Source organism: Carassius auratus, chromosome 3, assembly GCF_003368295.1.
Source record: "Carassius auratus strain Wakin chromosome 3, ASM336829v1, whole genome shotgun sequence".
Lineage (NCBI taxonomy): Eukaryota > Metazoa > Chordata > Actinopteri > Cypriniformes > Cyprinidae > Carassius > Carassius auratus.
The window spans coordinates 29,408,288-29,434,996 of record NC_039245.1 but is presented as its reverse complement, the minus strand read 5'-3'; the positions used below and the strand labels follow the sequence as shown (position 1 = coordinate 29,434,996).

At 39.2% G+C, this 26,709-nt stretch overlaps 1 protein-coding gene across 1 annotated transcript; it reads left to right on the top strand.

The window, feature by feature from the left end:
- The first annotated feature begins 19 nt into the window (after positions 1 to 19).
- Positions 20 to 19,141, top strand: LOC113054551 (Fc receptor-like protein 5). The gene is made up of 10 exons (XM_026220176.1): positions 20 to 50; positions 686 to 721; positions 3,508 to 3,780; positions 9,098 to 9,358; positions 9,538 to 9,810; positions 9,879 to 10,013; positions 10,242 to 10,412; positions 18,097 to 18,378; positions 18,549 to 18,791; positions 18,887 to 19,141. Exons 1-10 carry the CDS (start codon positions 20 to 22, stop codon positions 19,012 to 19,014), a joined length of 1,833 nt encoding a protein of 610 aa, XP_026075961.1. The 3' UTR covers positions 19,015 to 19,141.
- Positions 19,142 to 26,709: the final 7,568 nt, after the last annotated feature.

The following is a 26,709-nucleotide window of genomic DNA, read 5'->3' as shown; positions in this document are numbered from 1 at the left end:
CTGTCATCATATAGTCAGTATGGAGCTCAGTAAACTTCCTCTTGTGCTCTGTGAGTATTAGTATGTATTACTATGTATTTCAGTTGATGGTAATTGCTATTATATTATGTAAGTTTTCTAATTTAGTGTTCCTTGATTTATGTCTTTTCTTTTCTTGTCACTGTATGAGTGAAAGATGAGTTTTAGAGAGGAAGAGAAATTAAGCACTGTTTGTGAAAGAGAAATGTACTCTGCTGTGTTGTAGATCATTGTGTTTGTTCAGTCATTCAGGTTTGTGCTGTTTAATGGTGTTTGTTGAATAAGTTCTGTTGGTTTGTTTTACAGTTTACTGTCCCTGATGCCTTAGTAGATGTTCACTATAGTACACAGTTACAAAAAGTGTTTGCTTCAAGTTCCCTAAACAAGTTCAAATTCTCTCTGCTATGATGAAATCTATAAGCCATCAAAATAATATTTTGGTGTTTATCTGAAACAATAATGTAATGTGAGTTACTATTCATAACGGTCACCGTTTTCAGACTCTGGTAGGTTTTTACAGAAATACAATACATCTAGAATCTAGAAAAACAAGTTGAGACTAAAATTATGGCATTGCTTTAAACTTTTATGTCTAAAGTATAAAGGAAAGTTGATCAGCTCCTTGTTCACACTGTAATGAGTTTTTCTCTTTTTCTCTTTTTTTTAGTGCTGATTTCACACATTCATTCTGGACACACTGAAGGTGAGGGATTTTCACTTATATATGTCATAACACATGGCTGATACCTCACTAACGGTTACAAGCAAGATGAGAAAATAAACAATTTGATTATAAACACTTTTTTTAAAACAAGTTTTATAAATGACCATTAGCAGTGAGCAAATATAACATGTACTTTTCCTTGCACAATGTGCAAATGATTTCATAAGATACAAGTGACCACACTGCCCAACAACTACAGAGAACAACACTTCAGTCTTACCTTATTTAGCATGAATGCTTTACAGTCAGGCAAATGTGCTCACACAGTAGAAACATGAATGACTGTGTGTTAACCAACTTATTACCAAATGGTATTATTCTTTTTAAACAGATAGAACCCAATGTGTAAAAGTAAAAGGTTGCATTTCACAGCTAAAGAGTAGTGGTACTGGTGTACCTCAAGGCTGTGTCAGTTCACCTATTCTTTTTACACTTTTCACAAATGAATGCTCAAACTGGCATTCACTGAATTATGTTTTTAAATATTCAGACGACACAGCCATTTTAAGTCTACTTTATGAGCATGATAATGTTAGCACCATTTATCAAGCAGAAATAAGTATGTTTAATGACTGGTGTGATAAAAATGAGTTGGTAATTAACACAAAAAAGACACAGGAAATTGTATTTGATCCAAAATGTATTGGTGACCATCAACGAGTGGTTATACAAAACCATCATATTACCCAGTCGCAGACCTACAAGTATCTGGGTGTTTATACAGAGAGCTCACTTACATGGAATACACATATTGAATGGGTTTGTACTTGCCTAGAACAAAGATTATACTTCTTGCGCAGATTACATCTGTAAGGTGTGAACAAAAATGTCAGTAGGCGGTTTTATAAAGCTGTTTTAGAAAGTATTGTTAGGTATGGGATCACAGTATGGTTTGGTAATTTTTCAGTGAAGCTCATATCTAAGTTGATGCGCTTGATATTGACAAAATCTAAAATTGTCTGGCATGAGAGAGATTGTAACCTCCAGGATTTATATGAGGAATGTATTCTTAACCAGGTGGAAAGGATCATTGGCGATCAGAGTCATGTTTTAAACTCACAATATGAACTGCTTCCCTCTGGCAGAAGATACAGAGTCCCGAGGTGTAAGCTAAATCTATACAAGAACTCCTTTGTACCAGTATCTGTGTGCCCATTTAACAGATGTTTATCTTAAGGTTTTCTTTCCATTTTATCTTTTATATTGTTTGTTTTATCTATTGTATGTAGATTGTACAGTATGTAGGTCATGCAGCAATGTTGTAGTCTAAAACAATTTTCCTTTTGAGGACAATAAGGTCTACTACTACTTAACAGCACATTTTTTTAATACTGTAGTAAATTGTTGTTGTTGTACATAAAGACCAAAAGCCAAAGTGAGCATTAAACCTGCTCATCATGTATTCAGTGAGACAGTAACTCTCAGATGTGACATTGATGGTGAAGGAGTCACTGGCTGGCAGTACAGCTGGTGTAAAGACTTTTCAGCTAATGCTTTTAGTGAACTACTGGAACACATATTTATTCCTGTTACTGAGTCTGACGCAGGTAAATTCTCCTGTTATGGAGCAGAGAGAGAAGGATCACGCACCTCACAAAACAGTGATGCAGTCACACTGACAGTATCAGGTGATTTTGATCATCACTTCATATACACACACATTTAAGGCCCTATAATACACCCGGCGCAATAGGATGCAAGACGCAATGCAAGTGTGTTTGCTAGTTTCAGTCCAGCGATGTACGCATTTTCCCGTCCAGCACCATGTCATTTAATTATGCGTTTAAAAAACATTTGGCTCATTTTTGCGCCTATGGGCGTGCTTATCTAAAAAAAGAGGTGTGTTCAGGCGCAATACTATTTTAAAGAGCAGAAATTAGACTGCTCCATAGACCAACTCAAACCTGATCTAAAGTCTGGCGCAATGTTTATTCTTCGTTATTTAAAGAGCATGTTAGTTTAGGCGGGTCCACAACACGCGTACACACTGCTTATTAAACACAGGGACGCACAGCAGCACACAAACATGCCAAATATTAAAAATTAAATGATTGCAATGTATAAGAATTTTTTGTAGGCTAATATATATATATATATATATATATATATATATATATATATATATATATATATATATATATATATATATATATATATATATATATATATATATACATACAGTATATATGCCTACATATCATCATGGATAGTCATCGCATCAGAATTAGGAAATTAATTAAAATCTATTTACTCTCACACGAGCATTTCTGTTTCATCTCAGAGACGCAGTTCTGTCTTTGCGCTTGCCAAATTCCACCATGTAAATAAAAAAATCCATCATGGCACAAGCGCAACTGTCTCTTAAAGGGAATGGAAGATGAGACTCTAATTGGTTTATTGTACGTTATGCCCAAAACCACCCATTAACCATTAAGAATGGATTTGGACACGCCCTGCATGAGTGCATCTGGGCCGTGTGCTTTACACTTTGCCTTTAGATCGTTAAAATAGGGCTCTTAATGTATTATTTATTAGGGATTTAACAGTTTTAGCAGTTTTAAGTGTTTCTCCACAGTTGTTGAAAAAGTTTAGATTTAAAAATGAAGATTTTGATTTCAGAATGCAGATGATGATTTTAATTACAATCAATCATCAGTTACTGTAATCTAACCTGCTATAAACCTAAAGATTGATACATTTGCATGATTTATTTATTAAATTATCTAACACATTATTCTTTATTGTGAATTGTTGTTGTTGTACAGAAAGATCAAAAGCCAAAGTGAACATTAAACCTGCTCAACGTGTATTCAGAGGAGAGAAAGTCACTCTCAGATGTGACATTGATGGTGTAGGAGTCACTAGCTGGCAGTACAGCTGGTATAAAGATGGTTCACTCTACAGCTCCAATGAACTACAGGAACACACATTCAGTTCAGTTACTAAGTCTGATGCAGGTAAATACTCCTGTTATGGAGCAGAGGGAGGAGGATCACGCAGATCACAAGACAGTGATGAAGTTACACTGACAGTATCAGGTGAGTTTGAACATCTCTTCATACACACACTTTTTACTCTTTGCATCATACTGAGTAAATGTGAACCTCACTTATAGTTGCTTGCAGCTGCATTTATTCAATTGTCTATGAAATTAAAATGCACTTATAAAATTTATCAGGGTTTTTGTTGGCTGAGGTCATAAAAGTAATAAATCAGTCTTGCACAAATCAAAGCCTTAAAAAGTCTTAAATTTGAGCAGATAATCTTAAATTCACGAATCCATGGCATTAAATGTTGCACGCCTTGCAAAATAAATAAACAAGTAAATAAAATAAGGCATGCTTATTTATATAGCACATTTCATACACAATGGTAATTCAAAGTGCTTAACAAAAAATAAATTAAACTAATCATGAATAAAAAATCATGACTTATTTAAAATTAATTTAAAACAGTTAAAAATAGAAAACGATTACACATAAAATGCATTGAATATGTAAAATACAGTGCAATCGTTCGGACATTGCACAGTGCTCATTCAATAAATGCACAGCTAAACAGGTGAGTTTTGAGTCTAGATTTAAATGTGACTAGTGTTTTAGCACATCTGATCTCTTCTGGAAGCTGATTCCAACTGTGGGCGGCATAGTAACTAAAGGCGGACTCCCCTTGTTTTGTGTGAACCCTTGGTATTTATAGCTGACTCGATGATCTAATGATCTGAGTGGTCTGTTATGTTTATATTCAGAGAACATATCTGCAATATATTTTGGTCCTAGGTCATTGAGTGATTTATAAATGACTAAAAGTACTTTAAAATCAATCCTAAATGTATCTGGAAGCCAGTGTAAGGAACTGAGGACTGGTGTGATATGCTCAGATTTTCTGGTTCTAGTCAGAAACCTGGCAGCAGCGTTCTGGATGAGCTGCAGCTGTCTAATGGTCTTTTTGGGAAGGCCGGTGAGGACCCCATTACAGTAGTCCATCCTGCAGGTGATAAAGACATAAACAAGTTTCTCCAAGTCTTGACTGGAAACAAAACATTCCCGATTACTTAACTGTAACCTTCTTCCCTGAGGAAGCGGAATAAGATGCTGCACTGCTCAGCGCATTGGGAAAAGTCTTATTCATGACCAGCTGTGAATAATGTGTGTAACACATCGATAGAATTGACCCGGCGGTAATATAGCCTCGGTTGATGATGTCCACGGAGCGCGCCTGCATACCGAGCTATAAATAGAGTCACAGGTGCATCAACAGGACTTTTTGTCTGAAGAGCAGTCATGGGACATATTCAGCACGCCAGCGCAGCGCAGCATCTCGTTCCACTTTCGCAGGGAACAAGGTTACAGTTAAGTAACCGGGAACATTCCCTTTTGAAAGCTTCGGTCGATGCGGCGCTGCTCAGCGCATTAGGAATGAGAATACCCATGCCGCCATGTTTGAAAATGTTTGGACCCCTAAGGTTTTGCAGGTGTGCTACCAAACCACAAGAAGGCCTCAGACATTAGCTTGTGATGTTGACTCAAGGACATGAGAGCCCTGAGTAGCATGAACATCAAAACTATAAAATCTTATGAATGTGTGCAGAGAGGACCAACCTGCCAAATCACAAACCTGTTGTAAGAGGCCACCCCTTGCTAAAGCACTACAAAAGGTGACCCCTCTTGTGGAGTGAGCTCTAAGACCTATAGGTGAAGCTTGACCACGTGCCTCATAAGCCAAAGCAACAGCATCCCTGACCCAATGAGACATGGTCTGCCTGGTGGCAGCTGCTCCTCTGCTACCACCACCATAACAAATGAACAGTTGCTCCACTGGCTAGTGTGGTGGACGCAAGTCTGAAGAGCACTGACTGGACAAAGTTTAAGATTACTCCTGCTCCGGCGTTGTAAACGGCGGAGGGCAGAAGGCCTCTAGAATGACCGGATGTACAGCTGGAAATGGAACCTTAGTCAGGTAAACAGGATGAGGATTACTTTCACCATCCCTGGGGCAAAGTCTAAGCATGATGGTGAGATAGACAGAGCCTGCACATTCCCAATTCTCTTTGAAGAAGTTGTCGCCATGAGAAAAAAAACATTTTTAGAGTCAGAAGTTTATCAGACGCTGATTCTAAAGGTTCAAAGAGGGTTTCAACCAAACCCTCAAGAACTATAGCTAAGTCCCAAGAAGGCATCTTGGTTTTCACTGTAGGCCTCAGTCGTCTGGCCCCATGAAGGAAGCGAGAGAGCAAAGGGTCTCTCCAGAGTAGCATCCCGTCAATCAAGGCATGACAAGCCGAAGCAGAAGAACTGGAGGAAACGCAAGCAGGTGCATTTTGGGCCATTTGTGCGCCATCGCATCCAGACTGGGTGACTCAGAGAGAAGTAGATTTTGTTTTGTGGCAAAATTTCTATCTGAAAATATGGATCCTTCAGATCGATTGTGATGTCTTGACGGTTAACATCTTTCACTTGAACGCTTTGAATGTATGGTTTAAGCCTCGAAGATCTAAGATTGGGCGCAATCCCCCACCCTTCTTGGGAACCAGGAAGTATCTGCTGCAATAGCCCGATTCTCTCCTTGAATGAGGATCATGTTCTACGGCCTCTTTGCCCAGAAGAGTTTGTAGCTCTTGAGACAGTACCTGCATTAGCTCCGGTTTCACGGAAGTGGAGACCACGCCGTTGAAATGTGGAGGATGACGAATAAACTGTATCCTGTATCCTATCCGTACTGTGCTCAATACCCATGCAGAAATGCCAGGCAGAAGTTTCCACGCTGCCAGACTCTCTGAGAGCGGTACCAGTTTTAACACTTCTTTTTGAGGGGATGTTAGCTTATCCGTGTCCTGAATTACAGCAGGAAACACTGGAACATCTAACATCTCGCTGGATACCACCGCCCCCCAAAGCACAAGAAGTGGTGGGGATGGAAGGGTTTTGTGAGGATAACGGGAAGGGGCAAATGCTTCCTTCTGCACCTAGAGCCACTAGCTGTGGCTGAACTGATGAATGCCTCTTCAATGGCCGTCAAATTAAGCCAAAGATGCCTCCCCATGCTGACTAAAGCTGACATAGAACGGCCGATTGCACGGGCCATATGCTTAGTCGCACAGGGTGACAAATCTGTGGCTCGACGAAGCTCAGTGAACACTTCCTCGTGTGCCTAGAGCCACTAGCTCGGTGCCTTGAAGCGGCGGACTGATAGGGTATGATCGTACTAGCCGCTCTAGAGACCTCCAGCAGACCGATCTCCTGAGGGCACTGAGGAGAGATGGGCACCGTGTAATGCGGTGTTCACCGCTCTTCCACAGAGATTGACTACTGCCCACACTCAAGTCCTTCAACAGGTCAGCCTGGTATGCCTGTAATACTGACATAGTGTGTAGCGCAGCACCAGCCTGACCTGCAGCCTGGTAAGCCCAAGAGGTAAATCATTCCCATCGTGAACTGAAGAAGCACCGGAGCGTGCTTCGAGATCACGAGAAAGGATATGTGGATCAGGTGATGCAGCAAGCAAAATCCCTACGAGAGCCCCGCAATGATAATAAGGGTGCGGTCTGGAAAATAATTCAGATGAGAGCGAAGCATTTTCTTCACTTTTTCTTCATTTTCCTGATGCATACATGCACAGAATGATCTGAAGACAAAAGACCTTTTGATGCACCTGTGGCTTATCTATTTTTAGCCCTGGTTTGTGGGCACGCTTCGATGACGTCATCAACCGAGGCTATATTACCGCCGGGTCAATTCTATTGATGTGTTATACACAATATTCACAGCTGGTCATGAATTAGACATTTTCCAATGCATCGACTGAAGCTTTCGAAAGAGAACATCTAATTCTTGCAATGTTTTTGACATGATAGTATGCTGATTTAGTTACTGCTATGACATGACTACTGAAACTAAGGTCTGTCTCCAGAATCACTCCAAGATTCCGGACTTGATTTTTAGTTGTTTGACCCCTAAAGTCAAGGTATCAAGGCAGTCACATAGAAAACTTCATATTTGTTTCCAAATAAAATAAAATTAAGTTTTTCCTTGTTTAACTGAAGAAAGTTCTGGCACATCCAACTATTAATTTCACCAATACATTGGCAGAGGGAATCAATGGGGCTGTAGTCATTTGGAGATAAGGCAAGGTAAATCTAGGTATCATCAGCATATAGCTGTGATAGGCAATTTGGTTCTTTCTCATTATTTGACTTAGCGGGAGCATATACAGGCTAAACAAAAGCGGTGCAAGAATTGACCCTTGTGGGACTCCACATGTCATGGACGTCCACTTAGACTTATGCTCTCCTACACTCAAATAATAGCCTCTCCCTTCTAAGTATGAACTAAATCATTTGAGTACCATCCCAGAAAGCCAGACCCAGTTTTCCAGTCAGTCTAGTAGTATGTTATGATCGACAGTGTCAAACGCAGGACTGAGATTTAGAAATACCAGCACTCATTTTTTGCCAAAGTCAGAATTTAAGCGAATATCATTTATCATCTTAATGAGTGCTGTCTCTGTACTGTGACGTGGTCGGAAACAAGATTGAAAATTGTCCAAAATTTTCAAATAAGATAATTAATACAAAATAAACAAATAAATTGTTTTACAATACAATTATCTAAACAGCCTTAAATCAAGATATTCTTTTCAGATGTAACATAAAGATATGAATTCTTCTTTTCTCGGACATTGAATAAAATACTTGTATGAGATATTTTTCATATTATAACATAAAATTAAGCAATATCACAAGCGGTTTTTGCGAATAGGAGCATGACTGCAAAACGTGATATTGATTTTATAAAAACCCTTAGCAAACAAGTTAATATCAAGTTAATTAAATTTCAGACACAATTTTATTTAAAAATAGTTCCAAACAAATCCATAAAATAATTTTTGTGTCTTTCTGAGCAACACACAGAGGTGATTTATTACTGAATGTGTCAGGTGCTTTGAACATATTAATTGAATAAATTATTCTGTGACATATTCATTAATTGATTTGCCACTGTATATAGACTACTGAACGTTTTTGCTATATTCATTCTTTTTTATATATATACCTCAGGGGTAGTAAACTACTTTTGCCATGTTTCTGTAGTGTATAGCTTGCTACATTTCCCAGCTATAGATTTAGTTTAGTGAGACTTCATTTAATGTAGAGTAACTGTTATCTTACTTCACTACATTTCCCAAGTAGCTTGCCCAACACTGGATATGACTAGCATTCTTTAGTTATTAAGTATCGCTATATTGACATAAACAAATACATGAAATGGCTCGTACACCATGTTTACCAATGAGAGAATGAAATCTTTGGCTGAAATGTTTTCAAGACTTATGCCACAAATGATTTTATACTGACAGATATTCCCAGACCAGCTCTGACTGTGCTGCCACAGAGTTCATTGTTCACTGGAGACTCAGTTACTCTGAGATGTGAGGTGGATCAGTCATGGGATGGATTGGAGTTTCTCTGGAGTAAAAACTCAAACACTGAATCTACTGAAGCTTCAACTAAAACAGTTGATTCAGTGAAAGTCTCTGATGGAGGAGAGTACAGGTGCAGAGCACAAAGAGGGGGATATTACACCAATGTCAGTGAACCAGTAACATTGACAATATATGGCAAGTTTAGACCTTATTTACATACATACTGCACAAATGATTGCATAAGCCTAAATAATTGCCTGTTATAGTTATAGAAAATAACAGTTTAACCTAATTTAGCATGAATGTCTTTTACTCCAGTTTTTATTCTCTAAAACAGCTCATTGTTTTCATTGTAAATTGTTGTCATTGCACAGAAAAACCAAAAGCCAAATTAAGCATCAAACCCAATAATCATGTATTCAGAGGAGAGACAGTCACTCTCAGATGTGCCATTGATGGTGAAGGAGTCACTAGCTGGCGATATGTCTGGTATAAATACAGTGCATTCTACAACTCCAGTGACCTGCAGGAACACACATTCACGTCTGTTAATGAGTCTGTCACAGGTCAATACTCCTGTTATGGAGCAGAGAGAGGAGGATCACGAACATCAAACATCAGTGATGAAGTTACACTGACAGTATCAGGTGAGCTTGATCGTCTCTTCATACACACACTGTTTATATGTTATTAATGAGTGATTTCTCTGTTTTAGATAGAGTCCAGGCAGTTTTAAGTGTTTCTCCACAGAAGTGGTTGACTGAAGGAGATCCAGTGACTCTGATCTGTGAGGTTTATGGCTCCTCTACAGAATGGACATTCAGCTGGTTCTCTGTAACTGCTTCACCTGGTAATACAGTATATAATGTGCTTCATGTGGTAACAACTCATTTAACTGGTTTTATTAATTGGTTTTATGTGCATGTACTGGTGCCCATAATTTCCATGAGCTTTGATCTGGCCCTAATACAGTCAAACTGAATACAATGAATTACCCCAACAAACATAATTTAAAGTGTAAAAGCATACAACAAAAGCTCCTTAAGGTGAAATCTACATGAATTCTTATTTTTTGTAGACAACCAACATCTTGATCAGCTGCTCTCAGACAGCAGCAGAGGAGCTGGAGGAAACTACACTGTCAGTTCTGCTGCTCTAAAACACACAGGAGTTTATGTGTGCAGAGCAGAGAGAGGAGAACCAGCATATAACACAACCTACAGCAACACACAGGAAGTATGGGTCACTGGTGAGTTCAAACATGATCAGTTTGAATGAGACAGAACTAGATAAGAATGTATGAGAGTGATATAAAGAGAAATCTTTTTTTTTTTTTTTTGAGATCTAAGATGAGGGAAGAGCGGGGTCGAAATTAACGTTGGACGAAAGTAACAAAGCGATTTTCTCAGAGCCTTTTATTGCATTTGCATTCTAATCATGTTCAACATGCAACACTTGACAGAGCTGAGAAATATCACGTGATTTTGTCATCATTTCCCGCAGTTAGGTCCGTAAAACTGTTTTCGAGTACTAAAAGTAAAGTATTGAAACAATTTTTTTTTTATTAGTTGTGTTGTTTTTCTTGTTTCATCTGTCACAGTAATGATCAATCTACAGGTTATTTAGCCCTTTAACACATCCTAAAGTTTGCATTTTCAGATTTTATAAGTATAAATGTAAATCAGGTTTAAAAAGTTTCTGTGGGAACGAATTTTTACTTTTATCCCGCTTCAGTGACAAGAAGTATTTATTTTGTTCCGGTGCATGCTATTCTGTGAAATTCTGTGTCTTGCATCATTTTTTAAAATGTTTGTGTAATATTATACCAAAAGAATATGTCTAGAGTGAGCATCAGAAAGACAAACAGAGGTCCAGTTTTATCCAGATGTTTATGAGAGGGCATTTCTAGACATAGAGGAACATCACTCTCTGGGCAACTGCTATGTCGCATTTATCTTTGGTTATATTTAGGTTTACACCTCCACCTATGAATTTGCAGTGTTTCCAGATGTTTTAATCCACATTTTTAATTTATGCATAAAAACAACTGGATGGAAAAATGAATAGTCCTACTGCTACATTATGTTTAGAATTTGTATTATGCTAATGTAATTAAATCTTTTATATTGTTAATTCTGTTGAAAAAATGTTTTACAAAAAAAATACACAAAAAAAAATATATATATATATATATATATATATATATATATATATATATAGTGACGGGGAGAGTGATCACACGGATGACAGTAATGCAATGAAGTCCCCAGAGGGTAGACTGTGCAGTGCCGGCGTGCTCTGGTGCAAGAGTCTTGGTTGTGCAGCAAAAAGTATCAGTGGGTGGGGCGTGACGTGCTGTTCCTCAGACACCTGAATCTGAAAAGAGAGCCAGAACACAGCGTTAGTTTTGTTCTGGAGTCAAAGCTCAACTACCTCTCCTTTTCCTATGCTTAAAAGCTGTTCTGCTGATGGGGTTCAGGTGTCGGTGATCACCATGCACTCCCCAGTGATTGCAGTGTAAGCGCTGTTTCCTGGGTGACGCTAATCCCTCGTTAGCTGGCTCGCCACAACCCCCCCCCCCCCCCCAAAGCGCCATCATGGTACTGCGTGAACATCTGTGGAGAGAAAAGGGAGATTGGGGGGAGGGAGGGAAGTGTTATTTGACAGGCCTGACCATAGTGACCACATCCTGGAGAGACTGTCGGCATTGCCATGAGCCGCCCCAGCCCGATGCTGAACCCTGAAGTGGAAATCCTGGAGGGCCAAGAACCATCTGGTGACCCTTGGAATTAGTATCTTTGGCCCGGGCCATCCACCGGAGCGGAGCGTGGTCTGTGATAAGAGTTTAGGTGCAGCCCAACAAGTAATACCTCAACTCTAGGATGTCCCACTTGATGGCAAGTGCTTCTTTCGCCACGGCTGCATATCGAGTCTCTGCTGGGGTGAGCTTCCGACTGATGTATACCACTGGGTACTCCTCTCCTCCTTTCTCTTGGGAAAGGACTGCACCCAGGCCTGTGTCAGAAGCATCCGTCTGTAGCTTTTCTGGCTGCCCTTTTTTGGTCAGGTCTGTCAAAGGGCTGGCTATTGAGGAGAAATTTGGTATGAAGCAGCGATAATATCCGGGTAATCCCAAAAAGGCACGCACTTGAATTTTGTTGGTGGGCCGCGACGCTTGCTGAACCTCCTCTATCTTCCTGCTCTGAGGTCAGAATAGCCCCCGGCCAATCTGGTAGCCCAGGTATTGTGCCTCTGCAAGTCCTAGGTGGCACTTCTTTGGATTAGCAGTAAGTTCAGCTCGCCGCAACTCCATTAGCACTCTCCATAACCGATTGAGAAGTTCCTCCCTGTTCACCAATTGGTGCGGTTGCAAAATGATGTCCATCACTCTCTGGAATGTGGCAGGAGCCCCGTGAAGGCCAAAAGGGAGAACCCGGTGATGCCAGTGGCCACCAGGGGTACTGAATGCAGTCTTCTCCTTTGAGTCCAGGGTGAGGGGCACCTGCCAATAGTCCTTGGTCAGATTGAGCGTAGAGATGTAACAGGCCCCGCCTAACCTCACCAAAAGCTCATCCACACGGGGCATGGGGTAACCATCAAAGCTTGAGATTTCATTTCATTCAGCCACTGAAATCGTTAAAAAACTGGAGAGTACCATCTTTTTTTGGGACCCTTACGATGGGACTGGACCAGGGGCTGCGGGATTTCTCAATGATTCTCAGGTGGTGCATCCAGACTACTTCCTCCTCAACAGCCTGCCGGCAAGCCTCCGGGATTCGGTAGGGCCGCGGATCTCATGTTGTATAATCCGGGTTTGCCCTGGTAGCGTATTGAACACATTTTTGAATTGTCTGACCAGGGTGGTTATCTCTGCCTTCTGCATTGGGGTGAGCTGTTCCCCTGCCCGCGACCACTGGGGTCTCCTCCTGGGCAAAAGCTGCCAGTTGCTCCTGGGGGGCCACCCACCTCTTGAGCAGGTTGATGTGGTAGATCTGCTGCTCCTTCGGGCATCCCACCTGGCGAACACGATACGTTACTGGCCCCACTTTCTCTATGATGGTATAGGGCCCCTGCCAGGGACTAGGAATTTGGAAGTCACAGTCAGCACAAGAACCAGCACTCTGTCCCCAGGTTGGAATTCCCTTGGCTGGGCTGGCCGGTCATACAGCCGTTTCTGGGCACGTTGGGACTCTTGGACAAGGGGCATCACCCGTTCTATCCTCTCACGCATTTCTCGCACATGTTCGATAACGGTTCTATGGGGGGGCTGGCTGTTGCTCCCATGCCTCTCTTGCCACATTCAACAGCCCGTGGGCTGTCGGCCGAACAGCAACTCAAAAGGCGTGAACCCAGTGGACGCCTGAGGGACCTCTCGGATGCCGAATAACACATAGGGGAGCATCAGGTCGCGCCCATCAGGTTCCGCCACAACTCGTCGCAACATCTGTTTCAGTGTCTGGTTGAACCTTTCAACCAATCCATCCGTCTGGGGGTGGTATACTGAAGTGTGGAGCTGCTTCACCTTAAGGAGCTGGCAGAGCTCTGCCATGAGCTGAGACATGAAGGGGGTTCCCTGGTCAGTCAATATGTCCTGTGGTATTCCCACTCGACTGAATAGCATGAACAAATCCCGGCCAATGGCTCAGGAAGTGCCCTTCCTGAGGGGCACGGCTTTGGGGTACCGGGTTGCATAGTCCAGTATCACTAAGATGTGTTAATGACCCCGGGCAAGGGTGATCAAGCTGCCTTAGTCTAGGACCACTCGTACGGTTCACCCATCCAGGCTGACGGTTCGCTCAGGGGCACCTTGCGGGACTGCTCTGTGGATGATACAACCAGCTTTCCACACTCGGCCTCCCAGGGATGGCGGCTCGTTGAGCATGGGTTCATCGGTTTGTCCTGGTGCAGGTACCACTGGTCAATTAAATGGCGTTGAGGTGCCCTCTCTCGGGGAACTCCTTCAAGACTGTTGGAAGACCATTTCAGGTGACTACCTCTTGAAGCTCATCAAGAGAATGCCAAGAGTGTGCAAAGCAGTAATCAAATCAAAAGGTGGCTACTTTGAAGAACCTAGAATATGACATATTTTCAGTTGTTTCACACTTTTTTGTTATGTTTATAATTCCATATATAATTCCATATGTGTTAATTCATAGTTTTGATGCCGTCAGTGTGAATCTACAATTTTCATAGTCAAGAAAATAAAGAAAACTCTTTGAATGAGAAGGTGTGTCCAAACTTTTGGTCTGTACTATATATGTAATATATATATATATATATATATATATATATATATATATATATATTTTTTTTTTTTTTTTTTTTTTTTATCAAGTTTGTACGGTTATGAGACATTTGCTGAAACTTAAAGGGTTAGCTCACCCAATAATCAAAATTATGTCATTATGTCTCACCCTCATGTTTTTCCAAACCCATGAGACCTCCGTTCATCTTCAGAACACAGTTTTAGATATTTTATATTTACTCCAAGATCTTTCTGTCCATCGATTGAAACTATGTGCACGGTATACTCTCCATGTCCAGAAGGTTAAGAAAAACATCATCAAAGTAGTTCATGTGACATCAGAGGGTAAGTTAGAATTTTTTGAAGCATTGAAAATACATTTTGGTCCAAAAATAGCAAAAACTATGACTTTATTCAGCATTGTCTTCTCACTGGTCTGTTGAGAGGTTTCAAAACACTGCAGTGTAGTTATATCACTCGATGTAACCGGATCTTCTTGAACCAGTTCACCAAATCAAACTTAATCGTTTAAATGGTCCGCATCTCCAATAAGCATTAATCCACAAATGACTTAAGCTTTTAACTTTTTTAATGTGGCTGACACTCCCTCTGAGTTAAAACAAACCAATATCCTGGAGTAATTCATTTGCTCAAACAGTACACTGACTGAACTGCTGTGAAGAGAGAACTGAAAATGAACATCGAGCCGAGCCAGATAATGAACAAAAGATTGACTCTTCTAGAGTCAAGAACCGTTTATGTCCAACGCGACCGATTCGAGAACCGAGGAGCTGATGATACTGCACATGTGTTGTGTGATTCAGTGTGAAGCAGAATGACACACACAGAGCGTCTGAACTGAACTGGGTTATTGATTTTTTTTAATTTTTTTTTTGGTGATTGATTCTGAACTGTTTCTGTGCTAATGTTATGAGCCCAGGTAAACCGAAGACTAGAATCAAGGGCAATCATTGCAAATGACGTGATTACGTAGAGCGCAAAAGAACCAGTGAACCGTTTTCTTCAACTGGTTTATTGAATCGAACTGTTCATAAGAACTACTGGTGATCCGAAAACCGATGAGTCAATCCTTTGTTCATTATCTGGCTCGGCTCGGTGTTCATCTTCAGTTCCCTCTTCACAGCAGTTCAGTCAGTGTACTGTTTGAGTAAATTAATTACTCCGGGATATTGGCTTGTTTTAACCCAGAGGGAGTGTCAGCCATGTTACAAAAGTTAACAGCTTAAGTAATTTGTGCATTAATGCTTATTGGAGACGCGAACTGTTTTAAACAATTCATTTCGATTTGGTGAACTGGTTCAAGAAGATCTTGTTACATCGAATGATTCGTTCGCGAACCGGATATCACTACACTGCAGTGTTTTGAAACCTCACTTGATGATGTTTTCCTTACCTTCCTGGACATGGACAATATACCATTCACACAGCTTCAATGGAGGGACTGAGAGCTCTCGGACTAAATCTAAAATATCTTAAACTGTGTTCCGAAGATGAACGGAGGTCCTACTGGTTTGGAACAACATGAGGGTGAGTTATTAATGACATAATTTTAATTATTGGGTGAACAATATTTAAATTCAAAATACAATGAAAATGTAATTTAATAACTTTTTGCAAAAGTAAAGGACAAGATATGTTTGCAGTTACATATTAACAAGTTCATAGTCTGGTATACTTAATAAAAATAAAAGTAACAGAAAAAAAATCTAGCTTATATTGTTCTGTTACTTTTGACCCACTTGTGTGTTATTTTTTTCCCCTCCGACGGGGTTGAAAGTAACAATGTGCAACTTATGTTCAAAGTGAAATTATACTCAAGTCTTTCTACATTTCTACAAAATACCACCTGGTATTGAAGGACCACACTTCTGACTTACTGGCCACAGTAGAAATATATCTCAGTCTACAACATTATCTTTTAAAATTATGTTTTTCTGAAAACGTTTACTTTTGCCCCTGCTCTCCCCTACTATGATATTACACGATTTCAAAATGTAAAAATGTCTCATCAATTTGCAAATAAAGGAAATAGTCATTGAAAGTGAAGCATGACTATGTATGGAACACAATCAATAATAATATTTTTATTAGTGAACCTGAAGGAAAACAATTAAATAAGCCAATGTAAGGGGAACAGGGCAATTTAGCTCAAAGGGAATCATTTAAGATTTTAAAGGGAATTTGAACAGAATCACTGTTTCACGGCTGATAACTGAGACTCTCTGCGATTCACTGAACGAGCCGTTTAACATTGGACATTAATATCCAAAGTATAGTGAAAACACTCTCAATTAGCACAGTAACAAGATCTGCAGTTTAAGACATTAACTTGTAAGCAGAAAACAAGATACTTCTCTTTCAATATGAATAAGGCTTGGTTGGGTGTCTTATGGGAAGTTGGGAAGTGACGTCTTGGGAAGCCTGTGGTTGGGTGTTGGCTGACGATGCAGAGTTGTGTGGGCTGGTTGAAGTTGAATGGGCACTCGAAGTCAGACTCTGAGACATGGCGCTACAAAACTTTACTCAGAACACGAAACTCTCAAACAGAAAAGAAAAGAAACTAAAGTAAAAGAACAGAAGTAAAGTTTGACTAGACTAGGTGGTGCTTCTTCTCATCGTGCCTAAGTAGCAGCAGGCGTGCAGGCCGACGCACACTGGAACCACACTAAAATAATGCTTACAGTGATGACTAAAAGCATGTCTAATAGCAAAAGCTAAGAAGCAAAGCTACAAGCTAAAAAGTTAAAAGCAGAATTTGATGGTGTCTTGAGTATTTAAACTGTCCTTTTGGCCACACCTCAAATGTTTTCTTGACCAATTAGATATTGTCTTGGCCCGGGGGTATCATAAATCATATGTGGTCCGAATTTTCCCGCTATTGCAGGGTATCATTTTGGACATGATTTCTATAGCAAGAATATGATACATTTGACAAATAAATGATGGTCAGAAACATTTCAAGTAAGCAGATTGAAACACATAAATACTAAACATGAATATGAGTCCTTAAACTATTCAATAGTTACTAAAAGGCATACACAGAAAGTGATTAGAAACATGATAATCAAATGTGTGGTTTACATATGAATGAAAATGGTGTTAAGCAATGGATAGATTCATTTATAAGTCATTTTGAGTTCATTGAGTTCACTATAAAAGACAGTTCCTGTGCCATTCTGTGCCAACATAAGGTGTTCTGTAGAGACCAGAGGTTAAAAGGTCCCCTTAGGAATTTCAGTCTGGTTCTGCTAAATGGGGGCAAGTCAATCCAAGGATCATGTTTATTACTCTCATGGGTTTACATGTGATGGTCAGACTTTCCATCTCTTTGATTACTTGCCCCAAATTTGACACTCTCTCCTCCGAATTGAAATTGTCTATAATTTTTCTAGTGGTGTTAATGTTGAAAGCTGTTCTGTGAAAGAGTTGGTTAGTTGGTTATCTTGCTTCTAACTTGTGGCACTAGGAATGATTTATAACATCCTGTTGCCTTTCTGAGGAATTCGGCTCATGTTTCAACCACGGTCCTGATTGACTCTCTAATTTGTCTGGTTCGGGTCTGATACGCTACACAAAGCTAAAAATGTTACACCCATTTAAAAAGGGAGATCTTACGCTTAAATTATTTTAAAACACTTCCAAATTGTAGCTGTAATTGTCTTTTCAGGTGTTTCTCCTCGAGTCTCTCTGATCATCAGTCCCAACAGAACTCAACACTTCACATCTGTCTCTCTCTCTCTGAGCTGTGAGGACCAGAGTAACTCTGATAGATGGAGAGTGAGAAGATACACACAAAGTTGGGGGGTGGAAGATTCTTCATCATTATGCTGGGCATCACAAACAGGTTCTACATGTACAATCAATTCAACCAACACATCAGACACTGGAGTGTACTGGTGTCAGTCTGAATCTGGAGAGAAATATCATCCTGTTAATATCACTGTACACTGTGAGTCTGTGCTTCTGTATTTGTTTATTTCACTGTTTACACATCAGTGGTCAAAAACACTCAGTGGGTAGCCAGTACAAAAAAAAAAAAAAAGTTTTATTATATTATATATATATTTTTATCATATTTCTTTTCATATAGGCTTACTCATGTTCCCTCTCTTTCTGTAGCTGGTGTGATTCTGGAGAGTCCTGTTCATCCTTTGACTGAAGGAGATAATCTGACTCTACACTGTTTATATCAACATTCAACTCCATCAAACCTCAGAGCTGATTTCTATAAAGATGGATCACTCATCCAGAGTCAAACTACAGAGATGATCATCTCTACTGTCTCAAAGTCACATGAGGGTTTCTACTACTGCAAACACTCAGAGAGAGGAGAGTCACCCAAGAGCTGGATCTCAGTCAGAGGTGAGAGTCAGTAGAAACTTTGAGCCGATTTATTTCTTCTTATGCTTTCATTCATTTATAGTACATGATAAAGTGCTTGTGTGTCTGTTTTTCAGTGTCTCCTTCAGAATCTCAGATCTCTGTCCTCCACACACTCAGTTCTGTTTTGGCAGTTTGTCCATATCTGCTAGTGACAGTCGTGCTGATTTTCAAATGCTGCAGGATGAGAGGTGGATCTGACTGATTTATTAGATGCTATAATTATTATATTTAATTTCAATAATCATTATATTTAAACCAAAAAATTGTCATTATTATCATATCATATATTATATGGCTATCATCTTTTGATAACTTACCCAGGGTTTGTTCCCCTGATAGCACACGTACATCTCGGAGACGTCTATTTGACGTGTGCAAGATGTATTTTTTATAGCGTTTGCTCATCTGCAATACGTTTGTAGGACGTTTCCTTTTAGATGTCAAATAGATGTTTATGATTTTGAATGTATGTAAAACTGACATCTGAAAGATGTCTGTCAGATGTTTGTAGACAGCAGATGCTTTCCAGATCAAGAGATCTTTAACAGACATGTGGGTTGTTATGTGTTTTTAATATTGAATTGACTCTATATGTGTATCTTTTTCCCTAAAAATACATATATTCTCTCACTGACACATTTTTTGTTGTTGTTGTTGTTGTCAAATTTATTTTAGCTAATCTAGTTAAAAAATGATGTCCATAAAAGCAGTAAATGGAGAGAGAGAGAGAGAGAGAGAGAGAGAGAGAGAGAGAGAGAGAATCTTCAGAAAAAAAATCTTCACTTTTGAGAGTGACTGCATTTAAATGCAGAAATTAACTTTCTGATCGCTCTGTGTCTGTATGAAATACAGAAGTCACTCCTGATTCATGATGACTAACTTCTCATGGTTGTTAAAGTCAACATGAACCAGAATTCATCAATTTCTTTTTAATGTGATTTTATCTATGACAAACTGACTGTAAAAAGATCAGAATAAGGGTCAATGTTTTATGTAATATTAACTTTTACCAGAAACATGGATGTTAAACTGTTTAACCCAGGGGCTCTCGACTCTGGCCCTTGAGATTTATCTCTAGCCCTGAACAAACATACCTGAACAAGTTAATAAAGGTCTTCAGGATTATTAAAATTACTGTCTGGTGAGTTTGATCAAAGATTAACAGACTTACATCTGGTTTAACCAGTTGTATTTTATTTTAAAAGGGTTTTTTTTTTTTTTTTTTTTTGACCAATAACATATTGTGAATATGAGCAAACCCCTCTGAACATTTATGAACTTCACAGAGCTTTAGCGTCACAAGTACATCCCCATCAGTTCATATCATCAAAATGGGCCCTTCATTTTAATCTTTTAATGTTTAGGTTTTAACATTTTCACTATTGATTTATCACTTAAATAAAAGTTTTATATTTCGTTTTGTTCTACTTTAATATTATAAAACATTATAACCACATTAACATAACATGCAATTTGTAAGCATGTGTATTCTTGTTTTATTATCTTATATCATATGTTATTGTCTCTTGTATTGCTGCAATATTTCATGTTTTTAACAATTTAAGTTTTATTTTTAATAAAGAAAAAGTGACTAAAATATCTGGATCTGATGCTTTGTTAAAACTTGCACTGTTATCGTAAGAGCAGAAGAACAATTACTTTTCACAATAATGAATCAGGATTTATTCTCTAAATTTCTATTTAGGAGATTTCAGCATAATGCTACAGTAATCTAAATTATTAGGGTTGGTATGCTAAAATAGTTTCACATTTTAAACAATTCCTGAACATGCATTTCTTGTATCTGCAGCCAATACACTTGCTTATTTTTTATTCATCCTGTTGTTCTGACTCTCATGAAAAAATACTGTATACTTTGCTAGTGTTTACAAGGTGATAACTAACAGTTGTGGTGTTCTTGAACACTACTGAACATGAACACATGGTGTTGAATGCTGAAAATGCGTTTAGAGTTGTGAAACAGGAATAGTGTTAATAGTTTGGAGAAATCTTTTAGAAAATGTTAATTTAGTATTTAGCATTTTTAGTCATATTTCCCTAACATAATACATCTTAAATGAGTTAAACTAATAAGCTTAGAGAAAAACATTTAATCCAAAGTATAAGCAAAAGTAATATTGATACTTAGCAAACAACACTAATAAAAGTCTGTGCTAAGTGTCATTCAGCTTCAAGCATACACGTATGTACACACACACACACACCTAATGTGAGTGGTTGATTAGATGATTGCATTAATGAGAAATTGAACAGATGTTCCTAATAATCCTTTAGGTGATTGTATATATTTTCTTCAAGTCCATGATATTTGAGTGAAAGATGAGCTTGAGAGAAAAAGAGAAAGTTAGTTCTGTTGTGAAAGCGAAACTGAGTGTTGTATGTCAGTCTCTCTGTTCAGTCAGTGGGATTTGTGCTGTTTAATGGTGTTTGTTGAATCAGTTCTTTTGGTTTGTTTTGCACAATTAATGGTCTGATGCTTTAAGTAAATATTCACTAGTAAGTAGAAAGGAAGCTTGTGAACACACAGGTTGCTTCCTTAAACAAGTTCTCAAATGTCAAACAGATTTTGCAGTGTTTATCTGAAAACACCTGCGATTAACTTGTGTAAATCTTCAAATTAGAAAACCTTAGAAACCTTTGGAGAAATAAAACATTTTTGTGTAATGAAGCTAAGAAATATTTGAGAGTAAAAGTATGTTTTTTTACAAGCAAAGAAAGAAGAATAAAAGATATCTGATGTATTATATATACATTATCAGCACCATGTTCACACTGTAATGAGATTTTTCTCTTTGTGTTTTAGTGCTGATTTCAAACATCCATGGACACACTGAAGGTCAATGAATTTGACTAATATATTTCATAACATGATTCTACACTGTTACAAAACAGCTGTAAAAAAATAATACATTATTTTGATTATAAATTTAAAAAATGCCAAACTCTTATGAAGAATATGGAAACATAACATATAATTTAAAATGATCTGTCTTGAGAAGTGACTCTAATAAAAACAAATGTTTCTGTATCTGCAGTAACAAAGTGCTTTGAACTACTACAACAATTTACAACACTTTGTTGTGTCTGTAGATGTGTGACAGTAGTTTGAGCTCTGGGCTATAGACTTAAATGTTCCTGAACCCTTCACTAGGTGATCTTAAAGCTGCAAAAACCTTTAATGTGCTTTAACTCTTTGCATTATGCTGAGTGAAAGCTGAACTTGCTTGTTCCTGTAATCACTGTCAGCAGCTTACATCTGTAAAAAAAAAAAAAAAAAAAAAAAAATTGCAACCAATTATTAACTAGAAAGAGAGAACTTATGCTCCAAATATTTCACAACTTATGCTTTTTTTTTATATTAAACCAACTGTGCACCTTACAAAATGCACAAATTTTAAAATGTCATAATTTACAGTGAGAGTTAGATTTCTTCATACATGCACACACATATTTAACACATTATTAATGAGTGATTTTTCGATTTCAGACAGAATTATTTTATAAGTGAGTGGTAATTTGTAAGATGAATTACAAAAACGGTATATATATTATGGAAAATAATTTAATGTAAAATGTAATTGATATGTGTACTCGATGGCGCGCGCATGGCTGCTTCAGTGCTTGGCTCTCCAGTGTTTGTACTTTTTTTGTTCGTTTTTCCTGTTTTTTTGTTTAACAAACACGATCAGTTTCACCAGGGATGAACTGCTAAACATTCGGCAGAACACACCACAAGATCTTTTACCGGATTTAAATTATTCAGACGTTTTACTGAAGGTTGTTATCGGAGGAGCAGCGGCGCTGTTCAAACGCTTCAGGACGTGCAAACGGGGGAAGCGAGCGGGAGCGCTCGTCAGACTCAGGAAGCGTGGATTTCGAATGCCGTTGCCTAGCATCCATCTGGCAAATCTCCGCTCTCTGTCCAACAAAACAGACAAACTCCTTCTGCTCTCTCGGACAAATAAGGATTTCTCACACTCTGCTGCTCTGTGTTTCACGGAAAACTGTTTGAATGATGCCATACCGGACAGCGCGCTCCATCTGCCGGACTTTCAGCTGTTCAGAGCAGATCGCGAATCAGAATCAACGGGGAAATTGCGCGGCGACAGGACATGCTTTTACATCAATGAAAGGTGGTGTACAGATGTAACTGTGTTAAAGAAGATGTGCTGTCCTGATTTATAAATGCAGTTTGTCAACTGCAAGCCGTTCTATTCGCTGCAGGAGTTTCACTCGTTCATTCTGGTTAGTGTTTACATTCCTCCGCAAGCACAAGTAAGCCTGGCTTTACAGAAACTCGCTGATCAGATCACAGAGACAGAACAACAACACCCGGACTCTGTTTTAATCATTCTTGGGGACTTTAATAAAGCCAATCTCTCCCGTGAACTGCCAAAATACAGACAGCATGTTACATGTCCCACCAGAGACAGTAATATACTGGATCACTGTTACACCACAATAAAGGATGCATATCACTCTGTTCCACAAGCAGCCTTGGGACGTTCAGATCACTGTCTGGTTCATCTTATACCATCCTACAAGCAAAAACTTAAATCTGCTAAACCTGCAGTAAGGACTGTGAAGAGATGGACCAGCGAAACAGAGCAGGATTTACAATCTTGTTTTGACCTCACTGATTGGAGTGTTTTTGAAGCTGCTACCACCGATCTGGACGAACAGAGACCGTAACATCCTATATTAGTTTCTGTGAGGATGTATGCATTCCTACCAGGACTTATTTAACATTCAACAATGATAAGCCATGGTTTAAAGTAAAACTCAGACATCTTCGTCAGGCCAAAGAGGATGCCTACAGAAATGGGGACAGAGTCTTGTACAATCAGGCCAGGAACACACTGAACAAAGAGATTAGAGCGGCTAAATAGACCTACGCTAAAAAGTTGGAAGACCAGTTTACGTCCAACGACTCAACTTCAGTTTGAGGAGGACTGAGGGCCATCACAAACTACAAGACACCATCCCCTTGCACTGAGTCTAATCAACGACTTACTAGGTCCCCGACCCGGGTTCAATGCTGTAATCGATCCCGGGACGTGGTTGCTTTCACACAGAAGGCGACCTGGCAATGTTCTGGAAATATTGCGGGTCCGACGTGCAGTGTGAAAGGGGCTTTAGTGAGACTGGGGAAATTCATGTCAAACAGCTGCTCCACCAACACTGGCGCCCCTCAGGGATGTGTTCTCTCCCCTCTGCTCTTCTACCTGTACACCAACGACTGCACCTCTAAAGACCCCTCTGTCAAGCTCCTGAAGTTTGCAGATGACACTACAGTCATCGGCCTCATCCAGGACGGTGATGAGTCTGCTTACAGACAAGAGGTTGAGCAGCTGGCTGTCTGGTGCAGTCTTAACAACCTGGAGCTGAACACGCTCAAAACAGTGGAGATGATCGTGGACTTTAGGAGAAACCCCCCTGCACTTTTCCCACTCACCATCATGAACAGCACTGTGGCTGCAGTGGAGTCATTCAGATTCCTGGGAACCACCATCTCTCAGGGCCTGAAGTGGGACAATCACATTGACTCCATTGTGAAAAAGGCCCAACAAAGGTTGTACTTCCTTCTCCAGCTGAGGAAGTTTAACCTGCCACAGGAGCTGCTGAAACAGTTCTACTCAGCCGTCATTGAGTCTGTACTGTGTACTTCTATAACTGGCTGGTTTGGCTCAGCAACAAAATCAGACATCAGAAGACTACAGAGAACTATTCGGACAGCTGAAAGGATTATTGGTGCTCCCCTGCCCACCCTTCAAGAACTGTATACATCCAGAGTGAGGAAAAGGGCTCATAAAATCACTCTGGATCCCTCACATCCAAGTCACCCCATTTTTTAACTTTTGCCATATGGCTGGCGCCTCAGAGCGGCAAATACCAGAACAGTAAGGCACAAAAACAGTTTCTTCCCCCAGTCAATATACCTCATGAACAGTTAAATGTTCCCCACTTATGCTTATGCAAAAAAAGTGCAATATCCTTATATTTATTTGTTACCCCCCCATCCTAGTACATCCCTGCACCTTATTAAATCCTATTCCATTATAATTTATAGCACAAATGTTTATACACTTATTTATTTGCCTTAATTTTTTTTATTATTATTTATTTATTTTTTTGTACTTTTTTTTTTCTTTTTTTTTTCTGTGTACTGGAAGCTTATGTCACTAAAACAAATTCCTTGTATGCCCAAGCATACTTGGCAATTAAGCTCTTTCTGATTCTGATTCTGATGTATTACAGGAAAAGCTCATATTTATGACTCTATTGATACAAAGATTAAGAAAAAAGACACAAGCACGCATATCTAATGATGTCATTTCAAGTGTTTTTAAACTGAAACAGTAATTTTTGTATAATAATTGTAATGACATTTGAGGTCCCAAAATGGACCATTTAGGTTCAAATATGTATCTTTTGAAAAGGTACCACCCCAGTCCTTAAAAATAATGTAGTAAACAGTGCATTTATACTTTGGTGGACTGAATGGAAAAGCCTAGCTTCACACTGTGAATTGTGGGGTTGACAGTGGAACAAGAAAAAAGTGTTGAAAAGGAGTACAAAATTGAGAAATGCTCAACATTGTGCAAATACAACACAGTCTCACTCTCTACTCGTCAAATGTCTGACGCATGGTCAAGTGATCTGGCGTCACTTTTTTGACGCACTGGGTATACCTTTGGCGTTATTTTTCAACGTGCAGGTTAGTCCGATAGACTTCTATAGAACTCAGTAGCGTTTATATTTGACGTCTTGGTTCAGCACACCGCAACTACACTGAATAAATAAAAATAAATAATAGGCTACAAAAATATATATATATATATATATATATATATATATATATATATATATATATATATATATGACAGAGATCGTTTTTATCTGGCCCTCCAACTTGTTTTTGAGGTTTAAATATTCTCGCAATCTGATATTAAAGTGATCTCTGTGCCAAAGCTTAGCGCGTTCATCAGTGGTGAGTTTAACAACACTCAACTGCAGGTAAAACAGCACTCAGCGGTGAGTTTGACCAAAGCAACACTCAACTGCAGGGAAAACGGCATAAAAAGGTGAGTTTAACAACGCTCCAAGGCGCGTGCAAGTAAGCAGTTTAACCGTTTTCTTACACACCATTCTCGCTTATCGCTTATTCATAGTTCATCATCTCTATGAAATCACGTTCAAGAAGTCTCATTCAGCACACATCGCGATACTTGCCATCAGTTTCCATGTGCCACAGGGTCGGTGAGTAGATATAATTACGCTCTTTTAATGCCTGTTATAAAATGTATTCTGTCTTTATTAATCAGATTAGCGCCATATTGTTTACTCGCTGTATTATATCAGTCATCCGAGGCTGTCTTTGAGTTTCATTGCGTTTAACTAAGTGAACACACCTGCTAACTAGTGTGATTAAACCATAGACAGTAAAAGAAATGGACACAGCGACCCCATTGGAACTCAATTGAGACAAATGAAGCCCAGTTTTAGCGTTTTTTAGCACTTCCGTTTCTGACGCGCAGACTCAAACGAAGCTTGACGACGTCAGCAACCTGTCTGCCAGATGTAAATCTTCTAGTAGCTGTGCGTGAAAACTGCCATCGTTAATCTTGCAGAGACGGCGAGCTTGAGCGGGGAGTTCTTTGTCGTGAGTGAGCAGGAGTAAGTATTCTGATTAATTATTTTGTATAGTATTTTAAAATGTAACGACAGTACGCCATATTAAGTTAATTGCCTGCGAGCTTCTCCTCCTGTCTGTACGGTAATGCGACAGAGAGCCGAGTGGTTATGACGCAATCGTTAGCCTATTTTTTACAAAAACTGTTTATACGGGGCCATAATGTAACATAGAAGGTAATGG